The 18300-nt window shown below is 45.3% G+C and overlaps 1 protein-coding gene across 2 annotated transcripts in view; it reads right to left on the reverse strand.

The window, feature by feature from the left end:
- The window catches only part of VTI1B (vesicle transport through interaction with t-SNAREs 1B), a 646522-nt gene that overhangs the window by 390216 nt on the left and 238006 nt on the right, over nucleotides 1-18300 (reverse strand). For both annotated transcript variants that reach the window (XM_044074064.1, XR_006365209.1), the window contains exon 4: nucleotides 4121-4294. In XM_044074064.1, the coding sequence (XP_043929999.1) occupies nucleotides 4121-4294 (174 nt within the window). The remainder of the gene's footprint in view (nucleotides 1-4120; nucleotides 4295-18300) is intronic.

Genomic DNA, 18300 nt, shown 5'->3' on the forward strand with positions numbered 1-18300 from the left:
GCCATGTCAGACTCCAAGCCGGTTACAAGTGGAGTCCCACAGGGCTCAGTCCTTGGCCCCTATTGTTCGGCATCTACTTCTCAGAAGTACAGGCAAACATAGGAGGACTATGGCTGACAAAGTTTGCGGATGACTGCAAACTGGGTGCCATAGTGGATAGTACATCGGACACAGACATCCTTCAGAGGGGTCTCACGGAAACCGATAGCTGGTGCCAGAGCCATGGCCTGAAGTTAAACGCAAAAGTGTATAGTCATACCCTTCGGGAAAAACAAGGTAACCCCAAGCTACCATATAGGTGGCAACCCACTAAGCACAGAAGAGGTTATCAGGGACCTGGGGACCCAGGTTGACAGTGGCCTCTCGTTTGACGCTCACGTTGCTAAAGTGGTTCGAAGACCTTCTACATTGCCCACCTGATCATGAAGAGATTCACATCCAGATCAAGTGAGGTCATTGTTCCCCTGTACTCTTCACTTATCAGACCAATGATAGAGTACAATGCCCCATTCGGGATGTATCTCACCAGACACCTGCAGCAATTGGAGAGACCCCAAAAGTTCCTCACCAAAAGGATAAAGGGACTCCAAAACCTGTCACATGCTGCCAGACTGAAGAAACTCCAACTCTATTCAGTTGCATACCGTCTGCTCAGAGGTGACCTGTGCCTGACATACAAGGCCATGACCAACCCGAAATTAATGGACATGCTCCACCTCAAAAAATCCAAATCCACCAAAACCACTAGAGCAAGAGACTTAAACCTTAGCACGGATATAAATAGGATGTGCTGGAGGGAAAGATTTATCACCCAGAGACTCCCCATGCTGTGGAATAAAATCCCGGTCCATGTGAGGCAGAGCACCTCGCTGGCTCTGTTCAAGAGAAATCTTGACCGGTGGATGGGAGATCATAGGTTTACCCCGGGAATCATCTCTGTGTCACTACTGGACAGAGGCACAACAAACTAATGGGCACAGTATTTCTAACATAAGGGGCGGCGTAAGCCACATAACTTTGGGCTAGGCTTATAAATGTCCTAGGGCAGTTAGCCTAGTATAAACCTATGAACCTATAACACATCAGAAATCTCCAATTCAAAGTAGAAAGGGATGATGAAGTAGAGTAGTAATTCAAGAAATAAGGAAAGAAGTGGATTTTGGACACAGATCCTTAGAATAACTGTCATACAGAATATTATACTCAAAGTAGCGTAGAGTATACTAAGAACTAAGCCAACATGGGAAAGAAGAAAGGAGATTCTGCCAGTAGGTATGCTTGCAATTAGGGGTACAGAGAACAGACAAGAATGGGCTGGAATTTACTGGAGGAAGGTGGCAAAGGAACCGAGGTATTGTGAATAATTAGAGATGAAATGGTAACAGAATGGGAAGAGGCCAATAAAACAGTTGGACTGCAGGCTAGTGAATGCCTTTCCTATCAGGGATTGATATCAAGAATATAGATAAAAGAGAGAGGCAGAGGAATCCTAAATGAAAGACCAGCACAGGTTGAGATTTTAAATGAATATGGAACAGAAGTTGCTGTTAAAAAAAAAAAAAAAAGAGATAATTAAGTAGGGCATGCACATTACTGCAGGACAATTGCAGGAATCAATCAGAAGAGGTCAGAAAAGATTGGAAAGAGACTAGATATGCAATTCACAATGAAAGGACATGTGTATCCCTCTGAAATAGACAACAAAATGTAGATGATTTAGGATTTTTGCCTGGGAGTGTTCAGAGACATACTTTTATATGCCAAGCAGACTCCAAAGATTTTTTCCTAAGGAAATGGCAAATATTGGAGGTCTGATGGGAAACAGAAATAACTAGGAACATATGTTTTGGCAATGTAACGAGTTGGCAGACTTTAAAAAATTTCTTACAGAATATTCTGTCAGGAATACTAGGGAAGCAAATGAGTGTCATCTTCTTTTGGCTGCTCCCATTAGGGGTCACCAGAGCAGATCATCTGTTTCCATTTCTTCCTGTCCTCTGCATCTTGCTCTGTCACACCAACCACCTGCATGTCCTCTCTCACCACATCCATAAACCTTATTTTAGGCCTTCCTCTTTTCCTGTTACCTGGTACCTTCATCCTTAGCATCTTTTTCCCAATATACTCAGCACCCCTCCTCAGTACGTCCAAATCAACGTAATCTTGCCTCTCTCACTTTGTCTCCAAACCTTCCAACCTGGGCTGACCCTCTAATATACTTATTCCTAATCCTGTCCACCCTTGTCACAAACAGTGCAAATCTTAACATCTTTAACTCTGCCACATCCAGCTCTAACTCCTGCCTTTTTGTCAATGCCACTGTCTCCAACCCATATAACATAGCTGGTCTCACTACCCTCTTGTAGACCTTCCCTTTTACTCTTACTGGTACTCGTCTGTCACTAATCACTCCTGACGCACTTCTCCATCCACTCCATCCTGCCTGTACTCTCTTCTTCACCTCTCTTCCACACTCACCATTACTCTGAACTATTGATCCCAAGTATTTAAACTCATCCACCTTCGCCATCTCTACTCCTTGCATCCTCACCATTCCTCTATCCTCCCTCTCATTCACACACATATATTCTGTCTTAGTCCTGCTAACCTTCATTCCTCTTCTCTCTAGAACATATCTCCATCTCTCCACCTGTTCCCTACTCTCACTACAAATCACAATTCATCTGCAAACAAAATGAGTGTAACAAAGGTAATTTTTTTTTAGATGGGATACAGGATCTGAACTGCATAGACATAATAAGATCTTGCTAAGTTTAATTCCAGTGGCTGCCAAAAAAAGCAATTATCAGAAAATCAAAATCAAAATCTAAACCAAATATACTTGAAGTAGTGAATATTGCAACAGAGATAAAAGAACAAGAAGTGGGATCTTTGGAAAAGGGTAGGAGTAAATTACATAGAAAAAATGGAAATTGTGGTAACAATACAAGCTGTAAAATGTTTTTGTGTAGGAGTAAAGTTTAAAAGAAAGCAGGAACTTAATTTCTGTAATACTGCTTCGATTATATGATATACAACAACAGATGTGAAGTATAATGTAAACCTATTAATAAGGTTCGATTACTTTTATATAAATGTAATGCCTACATCACAAATGATAATTCAATAAAGATGTTTTAAAAAAGGAAGACAGGACTAGAAAACCCTAAGTAAGATCTGTGACTTTATTCTGAATTTAGAAATGTATATGTGTGCACAGCAACACTTGCTCATGCCCACTGTCTAGAAGAAGCCAAACTACAACCTTCAAAAATATAACATGGTGTGTATAGCAAACAGAAAAATCCTGTTTGGACTCCAGCCTGTATTTCTTCAGTTTCCAATGTACAGCATAAAAAAACACTGCAAGCAGCAAAACTGTTTATTTATTCCACACCCGCTTAATATGTACAATCACTACTCTATTACTAAGCAAACATAGTCCAGTAATTGTACATATTAGGAAGCTACACATTATTCTTGAATTAACTGAACTACACCAAAATAACTTACCCAGTTCCCCATATGACAAGTCATCATTAGACCCTTACAAAATAATACATCTCAGCTACAGCATAAAGCCATAATTGGAGAGTGAAATTACAGATTTTGTGATATTCAACATGCAATGGGTTGTGAATAAAAAAACGCCACCTGATCTAACCCACTTGTCATGGAAAAAAAATCAAAATACAAAGTAGCTTTCTGTTCTGTCCCACAATCAGCAAAATACAGGACAAAAAGTATCACCCCCTGTCCACAGTACCATGCAATATGCTTCGCACTGTACAGGTTTATGTTTTCTGTGTTCTTAATGTTTACGAACCAACTACATTCAAGGGTGTATCTAAACATTCAAAAAAAAGGCAACAGAAAGACAAGGACAATCAAATATTTAACACTTCTGAGGAACACATCAAAATGATGTGCTAGGTTCTATTTGTTTGCCTTTATGTCTAATAAATGATTAGCAAACTTAATGAAACTATTTTACTTTAACTTTCTGCAGATATAACTCTGTTTCTAGTACTGAGAGACACTCAAATGCAGAGTGACTGACCACATGACACCTATCCCATGTGAAAGTTCTGTATGACATTCCATTCTTTACAATACATACCCGGTCCTTTGTCCGTACGAGTTGATCCCTCTGTTGCTCAAGGTCTCCAATAATCTCTGCACCAATATGGTCTGTTTCGATAGCAACCTTCTGTGATCGCTCAATGCTCTGACTGGCACGATTAAGGCTTTCTGTACCCTGCAGCAGCAGCCCTCTTTGGGACTTCAGCTGAGCCTGAAATAGAAGGAATGCCCAAACAGCATTTTAATATAAGAAAACAGTGGAAGGAGGCCATCATCTACCCAAGGAGTCAAAAATCAACTACTGTCAAGCAGCCTGGACTGTGCTGACCCAAATCTAACTAAAGAATATGAAGAAGTTACAAGCTGGCATGACACCAAAGTATAATCTACACAGGGAGCTGATTTCCCCAGTCACTAAGTGCCACCATGTTTTAATACAACAGGTGTGATGTAGCAGCAGCAGACTAAATCAAAAATCCTACTACAAATGAATGTCATCCCCTACCAGCAGAAACTATGCCCCTCAACAGTGATCACACCTTGCTACCCAAGAAGGCTCACAAGCAGCCAAACAGGTCACTAACGATATTATCGACCTAGCTATGTGAATGAAACAAGAAAATAAAATGAGGAGGAGGGAGCAAGAGGGGCACATGTGGCAGATCGGGTAAAGTACAACGGACCCTACTCGTTATCATTATCCATCACCTTAACTACTTTCCTCAGTGCTTCTCTCTACAACTACAGTACAAATTATGAGGCTTGATCAAAAGCAATTCTTTGCAACATGCTGGATCAAAGGACAATCCAGTGCTTTAGTCAGTCATCCCAGGTGTAAATAATGGACATCAAGCCATAAGCTTGACCATATTAGCCAGCAACTAGAGAAACAAAGGCCACAGTTTGCAAACAACTAGGTCAGAAATATTAAGGGAGGGTAGAACTGGCATGGGAAAAAAAAGATAAAAAATACAGTTATATGTTGTGAAGTGATTGTCATAACACAAGGTCTGTAACGGAGACAAATTAACATCAACATACTCGTATCAATCATGACATTGTCTGCTTGAAAAAAAAAGATTTCCAATTAGACTGTAATCTGCAAGACTTTCTTTTATGACTTGCTTGGCACCCTCAAAAACACATGTAAACAGTATAAGCAAACTCCCATAATCCCTCCAGTATCTCTGCAAGAACAAAATGAGATGAGACACTATTACATGACCAGGAAAGAATTTGGACTGCACCTCCTGAAAAAAACGGCTCAGCAACTGGAAGAAGTCTTCCAGCACCATGGCACATGCTTTTCCAGGCAGACGAAGGTGAGAGATACTACCCCGTAAGTAGAATCCATCCTCCTGTTCCCCCATTTTGAAAATGGTCACTAGTACCCCAGTCTGCCAGCCCACAAGTACTGCCCAAGTCTTCTATACAACATTAAAGGAAAACAATGGGATGCTATTTAAATACTCAGCTGCTCTTTCTTCTCCCCATTTACTGTCCTTACTATGAATAAACAATACAGCATTTAAAATGTTTCAAATTGACTTTCTCTTCACTAGAACAGCACCTTACTGTACTGTGGTGGTTTCACTTTCAAAAAACTTTTGTCCTGCCGTGGAAAAGCTTGCTGCAGTCTCCAAGTGAGTGAGGGAGAGAGAAAGGGGAGAACTCGAACACTATCATGGAAGTATTGAATAGAGAAAACTATAAAGCAGCTAAGGCAAGAAGTGCCACTGTTAAGAGTACAGAAGAGGGAAAATAGCAACAAAAATACTTAGAAAGATAGGCATGATAAAAGCAATGTGCAGTTATTAAAAGAGATCAGGATCTATCATGCACTTTTGCAAATAAACTAAAAATCTCAGCACAGGCGAAAAAATTAGAAGTTATGTACCTACCATAACGTTCCATGTTAGTTGTCTTCTCTCGCCTTCTTTCTTGCTGGATGGGTTCGGAGCCGATCCTCGGCTCCGACTCGGCACTTGCTTTAGCTCGAGAACTCCTTTTACCAGCTCGAAGCAACCCTATATCCCATGATGCAAGGCGGAACTACCTCAGATCTCGTTTGGCAGCTAACTGACCCTGCTAAAGACTATCCTAACATAATTAGGAACCATGGTTCCTAAAAGAAGTCCTCATAACAAAGCTCCAGAGGAAGCAATCTAATAGGAACTCTCCAAGATCTGTCCAGGCCAGGGGGAAGGAGGGAGGGGCCTTAAGAAAGAAGCAGAGAAGACAACTAACATGGAACGTTATGGTAGGTACATAACTTCTAAATGTTAAGTTGTCAATCTCGCCTTCATTCTTGCTGGATGGGACCGCGTCCCTAGCACCTGTATCCCGGGTGGCTCAATGGAACAGACTCTTGAGAACTGTGGAACCAAAACTGGCCCTATCTCTGGAGGCCAAATCCAACTTGTAATGAGACACAAAGGTATGAGGCGTGGCCCAAGTAGCTGCTGCACAAATAGTGTCAATGGAAAGTCTATCCTGAAAGGCTACAGAAGTGGATAGACTCCTGGTGGAATGTGCTTTTGGCTTAGAAGATAGTTGTTTGCCCCTGAGAGAGTACACATAGGAAATGGTGGAAGTCAACTACCTAGATAAGGTCACTTTAGAAACTGGAAGACCTAACCTGTTTTCTGCATAGGAGACAAACAATTGGTCTGATTTTCTAATTTGTTTAGTCCTATGCAAGTAGTACCTGAGCTGACGATGGACATCCAAAAAGTGCAGCTTCTGTTCAGCTCTGTCAGAATAGTTAGGAAAGAAAACTGGTAGATCTATAGATTGGTTAATATTGGTTTGAGATACAACCTTGGGAAGAAAGGAAGGGTTAGTTCTTAACGAAACCCTATCCTTATGAAAAACCAGATAAGGTGAGCGAATACAGAGGGCCTGAATCTCAGAAACTCTTCTTGCAGAAGTAACAGCCAGTAAAAATATAGTTTTCCACGTCAACAACTTCAAAGAACATATAGCAGACGGTTCGAAAGGAGGTAGAATTAGGGATGCCAACATTAAGTTTAGATCCCATTGCGGAGGAGGATGTTTCACAGGCGGTTTTAGGAGAAAAACTCCTCTCAAAAAGGCCTTGCATAACCTATGAGACATGATGTTGTTATCATGCAAGCAAACATGATACTTGGAAATAGCAGCCAGTTGTACTTTGACTGTAGATGACGAGGATCCTGAATGAAAAACCTCCGCCAGGAAATCCAAAACAGAATGTACAGGAGCAGTAAAAGGATCAATATTTCTGGCGTTTGCCCAAATTGAAAAACGTCGCCACTTGCTAGCATAAATAGTTCTAGTGGACGACTTCAAAGAAGACACTAAAATGTCTCTGACTGAGTCAGAAATCATTGGTAGCCTGGCTAGGGAAGGAAGTGGAGCAACCAAGCAGTGAGGTTGAGAGAATGAATGGCCCGGTGCTGCTGACCCGACTGGTGGATCAAAAGATCCGGAACTGGGTCCAGATGCCAGGGCTGCACCAGAAGATGACGATGTAGAGACAGAAACCAAATTTGTCGAGGCCAATATGGAGCAATGAGGATCAATTTGGCTCTCAAAACGGTGGCTTTCTGAATGACTTGTGGAATCAATGGAAAGGGAGGAAAAGCATAAAGAAGTCCCAGAGGCCAATCCTGGGTTAGAGAGTCTCTCAAGGGTTGGCCTGGAAGGGGAAATAGTGTGAAGTAATCTGGGCACTTGCTGTTTTGAGGGGTAGCAAAAAGATCGCAACAAGGAGTGCCCCACTTCAGAAAAATCTGATCCACTACAGATTGATTGAGAGACCACTCGTGAGGCATCAGAATAGATCTGCTTAGCCTGTCCGCCAATAGGTTGGACCTGCCGGGGATGTGCGTTGCTATCAGAAACCGCTGAGAAGAGATCGCCCATTGCCAAAGTCTGAGAGCTTCTCGACATAATGGATAGGACCTGGTTCCGCCCTGTTTGTTGATGTACCAGACCACGGACATGTTGTCCGTTTGTACTGCAATAGTCCCCGTGGGAAGAAAGTCATCGAGGGCTTGCAACGTTAAAAGCACTGCTCTCATCTCCAGGACATGTGCAGATGGTATTCTATGGGTTGCCACGTCCCATGGACCATCCTGCCCTGATAATGCCCCCCCCACCCGATCAGAGAGGCATCCGTGGTGACGGTGGCAACTGGAGGAGGGGGAATAAAGGGTTGGCCCTGATGAAGAAGAGGGGAAGATATCCACAATCGTAGATGAGCCCTGCACGATTGTGTCACCAAGATTTCGTGTCTCATAGGCAGATTGCGGTACGACCACTGCGTGAATAACATCCACTGCAGGAGACGCATGTGGAAGCGAGCCAGTGGAAGAAGAACAATGGCCGCCGCCATTAGGCCTAGAACTTTCAAGACAAACCTGGCTTTGATCTTGTTGCTTAGTAACAGAAGCTGAACAAATTTCTGGATGTCCAGAATCCTTTGATCTGTTAGCCTGGCTATCATTTTGACGGTATTTAACTCTGCGCCTATAAAGGTGATAGATTGGCAAGGCAGCAGAGAGGATTTTTCGAAATTTACCGAAATTCCCAGTTTCTTGCAAAGCTGTAGGGTGTAGTCTCTGGACCGAAGAAGCTGATGCTTGGTGGAGGCGGAGAGGAGCCAGTCGTCCAGATAAGGAAACACCTGGAATCCTCGACGTCTCAGGTGAGCTGTGACCACTGCCATGCATTTGGTGAACACTCTGGGGGCTGAAGTGAGGCCAAAGGGCAGTGCTCTGAATTGGTAATGACTGGCTCCCAGCCGAAAGCGGAGAAACCTTCTGGAGCGTCTGTGAATCTTTATGTGATAGTACGCATCCTGAAGGTCTATAGAGCACATCCAGTTGTCCTTGCCCAGAAAGGGCAGAATGGATTGCAGCGTGACCATCCGGAATCTTGCCTTCCTGACAGACTTGTTTAGTCTGCTTAGGTCTAATATCGGTCTCCAATCTCCCGTCCTTTTGGGGACCAAAAAGAATCTTGAGTAGAAGCCGGATCCTACTTGGTCTGCCGGCACTGTCTGGATGGCTCTTTTTTTCCAGGAGTTTTGAAACCTCCTGTCTTGCCAAATCCCTTTGACCGGGTGAGATGTCTGGAAGGGATTGTAAAGGTACGGGAAACCTTTCGAAGGGGATTTTGTAACCCTCGGATATGATTGACTGTACCCACTTCTCTTGGGATAGGTATTGCCAGGCTACTGGGTACAGTGAAATTCTTCCCCCGACTGCCTCCAAGGGTGGACAGTCGGGCAACACCTCAGGGATGCTGAAAGGGCTTCTCAGGAAGAGATTCCCTGTTGCCCTGGTTCTGAGGACCCCCCCTGCCTCTAGGGCGGCGTCTATTATTGTTACCCCCTCTGCCTCTGGGGTAAACTGACCACGTGTGTCCGTGTAGCTCCTTGGGCTTTTGAACCACATCTTCCCCCCCTTCTGACCCTTGGGATAAGGTCTAGAAGGAGTGGAAAACTGGACTCCAACGGCAGAAAGAGTTTTACCGTCCTGTTCACATCTGGTCAAAGTATCCTTCACCTGAGGTCCGAACAAAGCCGAACCATCAAAGGGGGTGTTGGTGAAGGACGCCTTAAAGGGGTCCAAAATTACACAGCCGCATCCAGGCTTGGCATCTAAGAGCAACACCTGTGCCTGCGGCCCTGCTCGCTCCATCGGCCGCATAAGATATGAGCCGCATGGAGGAGTTAGATATGGAATTCATGATAGCAAGCTGTGAGGCAATCTTTTCCTGAGCCCCAGCAGCAGAAGGATCCTGGACTACTTCTCCCAGTTCCTTGAGAATATCTCGTTGAAGCCTGGTGAAGTGACAAAGGTAATTCAGCGAACGCATACCAAAGGTCGCTGAAGAAAACATCCGCTTTCCATACCTGTCCATGGTCCTAGAATCCTTATTAGGAGGATGGACAGGTACTGAAGGATCCGCCAGTTCCTTCTTAGTGGCCGCCGCCACCACCATAGCATCCACAGAGACACCTTTGGACAGGAACTGTTTATCCGAAGGGGCCGTGATGAACTTGGATGGTCTCCTGGGGACAGGTTCCACAGAATCTGGAGCCACCCACGCCTTCCGAGCCACTACCTGCATGAGTGGGTCGAAAGGCGGAGACACCCAGGAGGTGGAGGGTCGGGATCCAAAAGCCTCCAGGTATACCGACTCATCCTCGGAGGGGTCAATGGAGGGCCAATTCCCCCTCTGTTTGAGGAGCTCAAGGATGTCTGAAAAGGAGACATCCTCAGAGGGGGACCGTGGGGAACCCTCTGACTCATCTAAGTCGGTATCAGATGTAGTAGACTCGGGAGTCTGTGTGTTTCCTCTTACTTCCTCTTCCGAGGGGCTTCCCCTGCAGGGTCAGCAGAAACCTCGGAAGAGGAGGAAATTCCCAGTGGGGAAACCTGGGGCGATGGATCCCTGGGCCTGAGAGCAAGAGGCTGGCAAGAGGCATCTGCAGGCACTGATGAGGGAGGAGCTAGAGGGATAGACCGTTGACCAGGCTCAGAGGCCAGGACACTCCTCATCACCTCAAAGGCTCCTCTCCCCGGGAGACCGGAACACACCCGCTCCGAAGAAACAGGAATGGTCGGCTCCAAGGAGAGAGAAGGCTCCGAGGCCGATGTCGGCGCCGAGCTTACCAAAGCCGAAGCCCCGAGAGGGAGAGCGGGGTCGGACAAGGGTCCGATGCCACTAGCCCCCTCGGAGCCGACAGTGGAAACCCGACGACCGGATCCCTCCAAGGAAGGTCTCAAGGAGGAGATCGGAGCCGAAGACGACGGAGCCGAAGGATGTATCGGCTCCGGCATCGAAACAGTCGCTGTCCCAAGAAGCTCCGGCTCCGAACTCTGGTGTGGAGTCGGAGGAGGAATCTCAAGAATCGGGGCTATAGCCGAAGTCTGTTGAGACGGGCTATGGAGCATTTGGGCCAGTGCCTGAGACTTCAACAGCCTGCTTACCACCCTCTCCAAATCGTGGTCAGACAGCCTGGAAGATCTCGAAGATCGGCTCCGATGGCTTCGCTCCGACAAAAGAGGAGATCCCGGAGCCGAATGGATACTCATAATAGAGGGGGACCGAGATCTCTTACGGGTCGGGCCACCGGAGCCGAAGTCCCTAGAACTCCAGATGGAGCCGAGGATTTCTCGGCCCCGATGCTGGATACAGCGTCGGCTCCAGCCGGAGCCGACAAGGCCACAGTAGTCAGGGTATCGGAGCCGGCCGGCACCGAACCCACCACCGAACCCACTACTCGAACAGAAGAAGTATCAACTCCAGCCGGAGCCGATGTCGGCTCCGACGGAGCCGGAGCCACCGGAGGAGGCTTGGACACTGTAGCCTGAACCTTCGGTGGCTTAAGAGGTTTTCCTGACCCTGACTTAGGAGGAGAACCTTCAGGTTTAAGTAAACCTCGGAGGATTAATTTGTTCCTCCTTTCCTGCAGGACTCTCTGGCTAAAAGCATGACACAATGCACAGGAGTCCTGCAGGTGCAAAGGCCCCAGGCAATACACACAAGAAGTGTGACCGTCTGTCAGAGACATTTTCTGACAGCACTGGTCACACTTCTTGAAGCCTGAGACCTTGCCTTCTTTTGACATCCTAGAAGGGAGAAACACAAACAGTCCCCACAAACACACCAATTAATCCCTTACACAGACACACAGGAAGGGAATAACTTGGGGAACTAGGCCTGACTAAAAACTTTAAACTGAAATTTTTTTATATAAAGTTTGAAAGGAAGGGAATAGGGTGGGCTGTAACTAAGTACAGACTAAACTAACACTAAAGGGAAAAAATAAACCCCTAACTACACTTTTTCTTATTTTACCAAGAAAAAACTTACCTCAGCTGGCAAAGGAGACCTCTTTCGCTAAGCGGCAAACGAGATCTGAGGTAGTTCCGCCTTGCATCATGGGATATAGGGTTGCCTCGAGCTGGTAAAAGGAGTTCTCGAGCTAAAGCAAGTGCCGAGTCGGAGCCGAGGATCGGCTCCGAACCCATCCAGCAAGAATGAAGGCGAGATTGACAACTTAACATCTTAGATTCACAAATAAATATATAGGAAAAGTAAAAAATAAGCAATTTACTGATGATATAAAAAAAAAAAGTTTTATAGAGAATTGGGAAACAAAGTAAAAGGAATTGAAAGACCATCAAAGAAAGAAGAAATAGATGCATTTTGGAGAAGTATCTATGATGAACCTGTGCAACATAAAGATGCTAAATGGATAGAAGTAGTAAAATAAGAAGATTAAAGGTAGAGAATATGAAATGGGATGAAGTAAAGTACAGTTTTGTACCTACCATAAATGTAGATGTCCGAGAGGAATGCATCTGCAGTCTTTACAAATGGGTTGTCCTGTCGTCAGGCAGCCCTTCGGTCGGCCGGATTCCAAAGTCTGGGTCTGGCTTCGGCTGGTGTCGCACTTCACCAGACGTCATTGCGGCAGTTTTTCGGGTATAAAGGCATCAGCCGACGCCATTTTCCTCAGTGTTTCTTGCCCCAGATGCCAGGTGCCCTCTAGGATGGCTAAATTTGGATAAATGCCAAAGTTTCCAAATAGTAGAGAGCAAACACATAAAATAAGCATGTATGTACATATATACAAACAAATACACCATAATAGATCCCCCCCAAGCTAGCTGAAGATTGGCAAATACCCTAGGAGTACCTCAGAGGGGAAGGAGGGTGGGTAATCCTGACTGCAGATGCATTCCTCTCGGACATCTACATTTATGGTAGGTACAAAACTGTACTATGTCCTTCAAGGATGCATCTGCAGTCTTTACAAATGGGTAGAATACCATAGCTAAACTAGGGAGGAGGAAATGAGAAGAGATTATGGTGTAGTTAGGATCCCTTGCAAAACAGCAGTGGCAAAACCAGCACGGGATCTAGAGTATAGAGGTAAGTTATAATTCTTGGCAAATGTATGCACGGAGGTCCAAGTAGCAGCCTCTATAATGTCCTTGGTAGCCACTCCTCGTAAGAAAGCTGTGGTAGTGGCTGTAGCCCTTGTGGAGTGAGGCCTGATGTTCTCTGGAGTTTTCTTTCCATGGTAGGAGTAACAAAATCTAATGCAATTTCCTATCCATTTTGAGATTGTCTGTTTAGAAATTGGTTTTCCTTCTTTTCCTGTTGCATATGCTACCAGAAGCTGGTCAGTTTTTCTATTGTTTTTTGTCCTGTCCAGGTAGTAGCGTAATTGTCTGTGTACATCCAGGGTATGCAAGAGCTTTTCTCCCCTGTTCTGTGGATTGGGGAAGAATGTAGGAAGGTGGATAGCCTGATTTAAAGAGACTCTGGATACCACCTTAGGCATAAATGTAGGATTTGTCCTCATGGACACTATCTTGATGGAAGATCAGGAAGGGTTGTACTGCCATTAATGCTTGTAGTTCAGAGACCCTTCTTGCTGAAGTTATAGCCAGCAGGAAAGCAGTCTTCCAGGATAAGTATTGCAATTCTGCTGTAGCTGCTGGTTCGAAAGGAGGTAGAGTCAGTTTTTCTAGCACAAAGTTCAAGTCCCATGCTGGCAATGGAGGTTTCCTGGGAGGTTTTACATTTTTAATTCCTCTCAGAAACTGTCTGAGCAGAGGATGCGAGAAGACAGGAGGATCCAAGCTGTATTCTGCTGAAATAGCTGAGGCATGTATCTTGATGGAGGAATAGAACAGGCCTGTATGGTAGAGCTCCGCCAAGTACTCCAGGATGTTGGCTATGTTCACCAGTGTCACATCTTGCCCCTTTGCAGTACTCCAGATGAGATATATTTTCCATTTTGCTGCATAATTCTTTCTTGTTGAAGGTCTACGAGCCTCCAGGATTATGTCTTTAACCCTTTGAGATAAATTTGTGTTAACTGCTGTTATGTAATGTTCCAGGCAGTTAGCTGCAGAGTTTTTAGGTTTGAATGCAGACTGCTGTAGTTGTTCTGTGAGAGCAGTAATGGGATCAGGGGCAGTGTCCATATTTGTTCCCGGGACATGCTCCTCAGCAGTGGATACCAATGTTGTCTTGGCCAGTCTGGGGCTATCAGAATGATCCTCGGACGTTCCTCTTTGATCTTGAGAAGCACCTTGTGCATCAAAGGAAGTGGTGGGATGCTGTCAGGTTTTTCCAACTGAAGGATAGGGAGTCCACCTTCCAAGCAAGTGGGTGGTAAGTCCTTGTGCAGAATTTCTTCAACTGGTGATTGAAAGGGGATGCAAACAAGTCTATTTGTGGTACACCCCATTCTTTTGTGATGGTTTTGAAGATGTCCGGATGCAGCATCCATTCGTGGGCATCTGTTGTAGTTCTGCTTAATATGTCTGCTAGAATGTTTTCCTTCCCTGGTACATAAATTGCCTGTAACTGAATGTTGTAGCTCAGAGCCACATCCCATAGGTCCTGCGCCAGCCGGCATAGAGGGTATGAGTGTGTGCCTCCCTGTTTGTTGATGTACCACATAACTGTGGTGTTGTCTGTCCTTATCAACTGGCCTTCTTGGAGAAAAGGTTTGAATGCCTGGATTGCCAATTTTACTGCCATCATTTCTTTTAGATTTATGTGCAGATGCAGCTGGTCTTGAGTCCATAGGCCTTGAATGCACTTGTCCATCATGTGTGCCCCCCAACCGAGGTCTGAGGCATCTGTCGTGATGGTTTGTCTTGGTTGACTTTTGCAGAAGGGCAGTCCTGTGTTTGATTGACAGGCCTGAGCCCACCATAAGAACTCTTGCTTCAGGCATGGGATCATTGGAATTTTGGTTTCTAGGCTGTGCTTGTGCTGAGACCACAAATTCTTTAGGTACCACTGTAGCTTTCTCATATGCAGCCTGGCATGAGGTACCAGTATTATGCAGGATGCCATGAAGCCTAGAGCTTGAAGCACTTTTCTTGCAGTTAGATGGCTCTGCTTTGTTAATGCCAAGAAGTAGAGATGAAGTTGCTCTTTCTTTTCTGCAGTTAGGAATGCCATTTGTTTTGATGTGTCCAGTTCTGCACCCAGAAAGGTTATTCTTTGGGATGGAATCAGCCTTGACTTTTTTGTATTGACTGTATATCACAGGGCTTGCAGCAGGTAGATGACTCTTTGCAAGTCTTCTGTTAGTTTGTTTTTGTTGTCTGCTTGTATCAGGCAGTCGTCCAGGTAGGGATAGATTTGAATTCCCTGAAGTCTGCAATGAGCGATTACTGATGCCAGGCATTTCGTGAACACTCTGGGCGCAGTAGACAAGCCAAAGGGCAATGCTGAGAATTGATAATGCTCTGATCCTGCAAGAAATCTGAGGTATCTTCTGCAAATTGGTCTTATGGGGACGTGCAGGTATGCCTCCTTGAGATCTAGAGTTACCAGCCAAGACTCCTTGCCCAGCATGGGAAGAAGCTGCTGTAGGGTCAGCATTTTGAATTTTGGAACAATGAGGAATGTGTTTAAAGCGGACAGGTCTAGAATAGGCCTCCATTTGTTTTCTTTTCTTGGTACCAGGAAGAGCCTGGAGTAAAATCCTTTTCCTTGCTCCATAAATGGTACCTTTTCCACAGCTCTCATTGTTAATAATTGAGATATTTGTTTTAGAGCTTCTGTCCTTTGAGAAGGTGGTAGATTTGGCATTCCTCTCTTTCCTGGTAGTGTATGGAAATGGAACCTGTAACCTTTGTCTATAGTCTGCAAAATCCATTTTTCTCTTGTAATGCAGTGCCAGTTTCTTGTAAATAATGTTAGCTTTCCGCCTAAGGGTGCTTCTAGTTGTTCCCTGGTTGGCGGAGCCACCGCCAAGTCACTGTGATTGAGTTGTTGTAGTGGTGGTGGCTGTATCCGTGCCTCGTTGGTTGTTACCCTGCCACTGGCGACCCCTGTAGGCACCCCTGGATTGGTTTCTGCCTCTAGAGCGCCTATTCCTGCCCCTTTGTGCCTTAGAGGAGTCCGGAAAGGACCAATTCTTGGAGGGCCTGTTCCTGCTAAACCTTGGAGGTTGAACTTGTAAGAAATCTTTCACTGTTTGCACAGATTTTGCTTTCTCTTCCATCTTTTTTAGTACCTGCTGTGCGGGAGCACCAAATAAATTGACCTTGTCCATAGGTGCATCCAAAAGCTTAGTTTTGACATGGTCTGGTAATGCCTGTTCTTTCAACCATGCATGCCTCCTGATAACTGTGCCAGTCATGGCTGATCTAAAGGAAGCCTCCAGTGCATCATAGCCACATTTTAAAGAATGGTTACTAACCTGCTGTATGTTATGTAACATTTCTTGAACATACTTTTTATCTAAAGATTCTTCTGAGGACAGCTTTTTAATCAACTGGTCAAGCATAAACTCTTGATATTGAATCATATGAAATTGGCAGTTCAAAGCTCTAGCTGACAAAGTAGCAGAGGTGTAAACCTTTTTACCCCATCTCTCTAAGGACCTGGATTCCCTTTCAGAGGGGAGGGTTGTTTTAGAAGAAGTAGCTGCTACAGCTTTAGGGCCCTGGGAGATAGTCTCTGGATCTGCAAAAGGAGCCTTATATAAGTGGTGATGAGTGTCCGGGACCCTGTAGTACCTATCGGGCTTAACAGGGGCCGGAGGTAAAGTATCAGGAGCAGTGCAAGCATCATTAAATGCATCATCAACAACAGATAGAACTGGAGGTATAGCTAAAGGCCTATGCTGTGGCAAGTGTAGAAAGGTCCTAAGCCTTTTTCTAGAGTCTGAGAAATCCTGGCCCTGCCACTGGAATTGTTCCCTCATAGCATGCAAGGTTTCCCCAAAGGAAAATTCCTCAGGAGGAGAGGCTGAAGGGATGGACTCCTCAGCATCAGAGTCTTCGTAAGGAGAATAAGAAGCCTCAGGAGGATCTGTATGATCTGAGTCATCAGAGGAGTCATCTGTGGCTACTGGCTCAGGGGGCTCTGCTCTAGGCCTCTTTTCTGGAGGAGGGAGAGGCCCTGTCTGGATGAGGCTGGGCTCCACGGATTAAAGAGATGAGATCCTCTGCCAAAGAAAGCATATGGGAGCTGGTGCTGGGCCTGAGAGGGGGGCTTGGCAGGCACAGGTTTTGATGCTTTGGCTGCTTTAGCCCTGTTAAAGGCCTTTATAGACATAGCTGGAGGAGGCCTAGCAGCTCCACGTGCAGGGGTAGAAATATCTAGGGGTATGGTGTCTGATAAATCCTGTGAAATCGTAACAGAAGGTTGGATTTCAGAAGCCGTTTCTACCAGGTTAGAAGAGGCCTCGGTAGAAGGCAAGTTGTCAGCAGAAGAAAGAACCGCTTGCTCGGTTTCGGCCGAAACCGAGACACTTGTGGTTTGCTTAACCGCGGTTTCAGCCGAAACCGCGGACCGCGAGTGTCGGTCCTTTTCTTTGCGTTTTTTGGTTATTTGCGTAGTCGGAGGATCCGACGGCATAATGTAGGCAAAATCGGAGCCGAAAATCTGTTCAGCAAAGTCCGAGCGACGTCTAAGCGTCCGCCGGTTAAAAGAAGCACAGGCTAGACAAGCTGCTACGTCGTGGTCTGGGCCTAAACATTGTATGCAATAGGAGTGGAAATCTTTATGAGGTATTTGTTTCCCACAAGATAAACAGTTATTAACTTTCTCTGACATCGGCTGAGGCAAGAAAGAGTCCCCAACGGGGTACTTAGCTTTATAGAAGTCTTCGAAGTAGTATTCGGTAGTAGTAATCTCTGGATCTGACCGACCGGCACTTGCGAACAGCTTCTGCTTCGGCCACGGCAAGAAAGACTGAGGAAAATGGCGTCGGCTGATGCCTTTATACCCGAAAAACTGCCGCAATGACGTCGGGTGAAGTGCGACACCAGCCGAAGCCAGACCCAGACTTTGGAATCGCCGATCAAGGGCTGCCTGACGACAGGACAACCCATTTGTAAAGACTGCAGATGCATCCTTGAAGGACATCAGCCACACAGACTGAAACAAAGTTAAGAAAAGCCTCGAATTGGAAAACCTCAGGCTCAGATGCAGTACCTACCTTCTGGTTAAATATATTAACATCTTTGCAAGAAGCTTTAGCCAGGAGTAAAAATTATTTATATGTGCACCCCGAACAGACACCAACCTGGCTAACAGGAAAAATAATGCTCCTACTAAAGAGTGAACCTGCAAGCTATCCTAAAAATTATAAACCAATGACTTGCTTTCTGACGATGTATAGACTACGGTGAATTGATAGGTAGGTACTAGGCTATCGGCCCTAGGGCCCAT

This window comes from Protopterus annectens, chromosome 6.part0 (assembly GCF_019279795.1).
Source record: "Protopterus annectens isolate FY-2018-M chromosome 6.part0, PAN1.0, whole genome shotgun sequence".
Taxonomy (NCBI): domain Eukaryota; kingdom Metazoa; phylum Chordata; order Ceratodontiformes; family Protopteridae; genus Protopterus; species Protopterus annectens.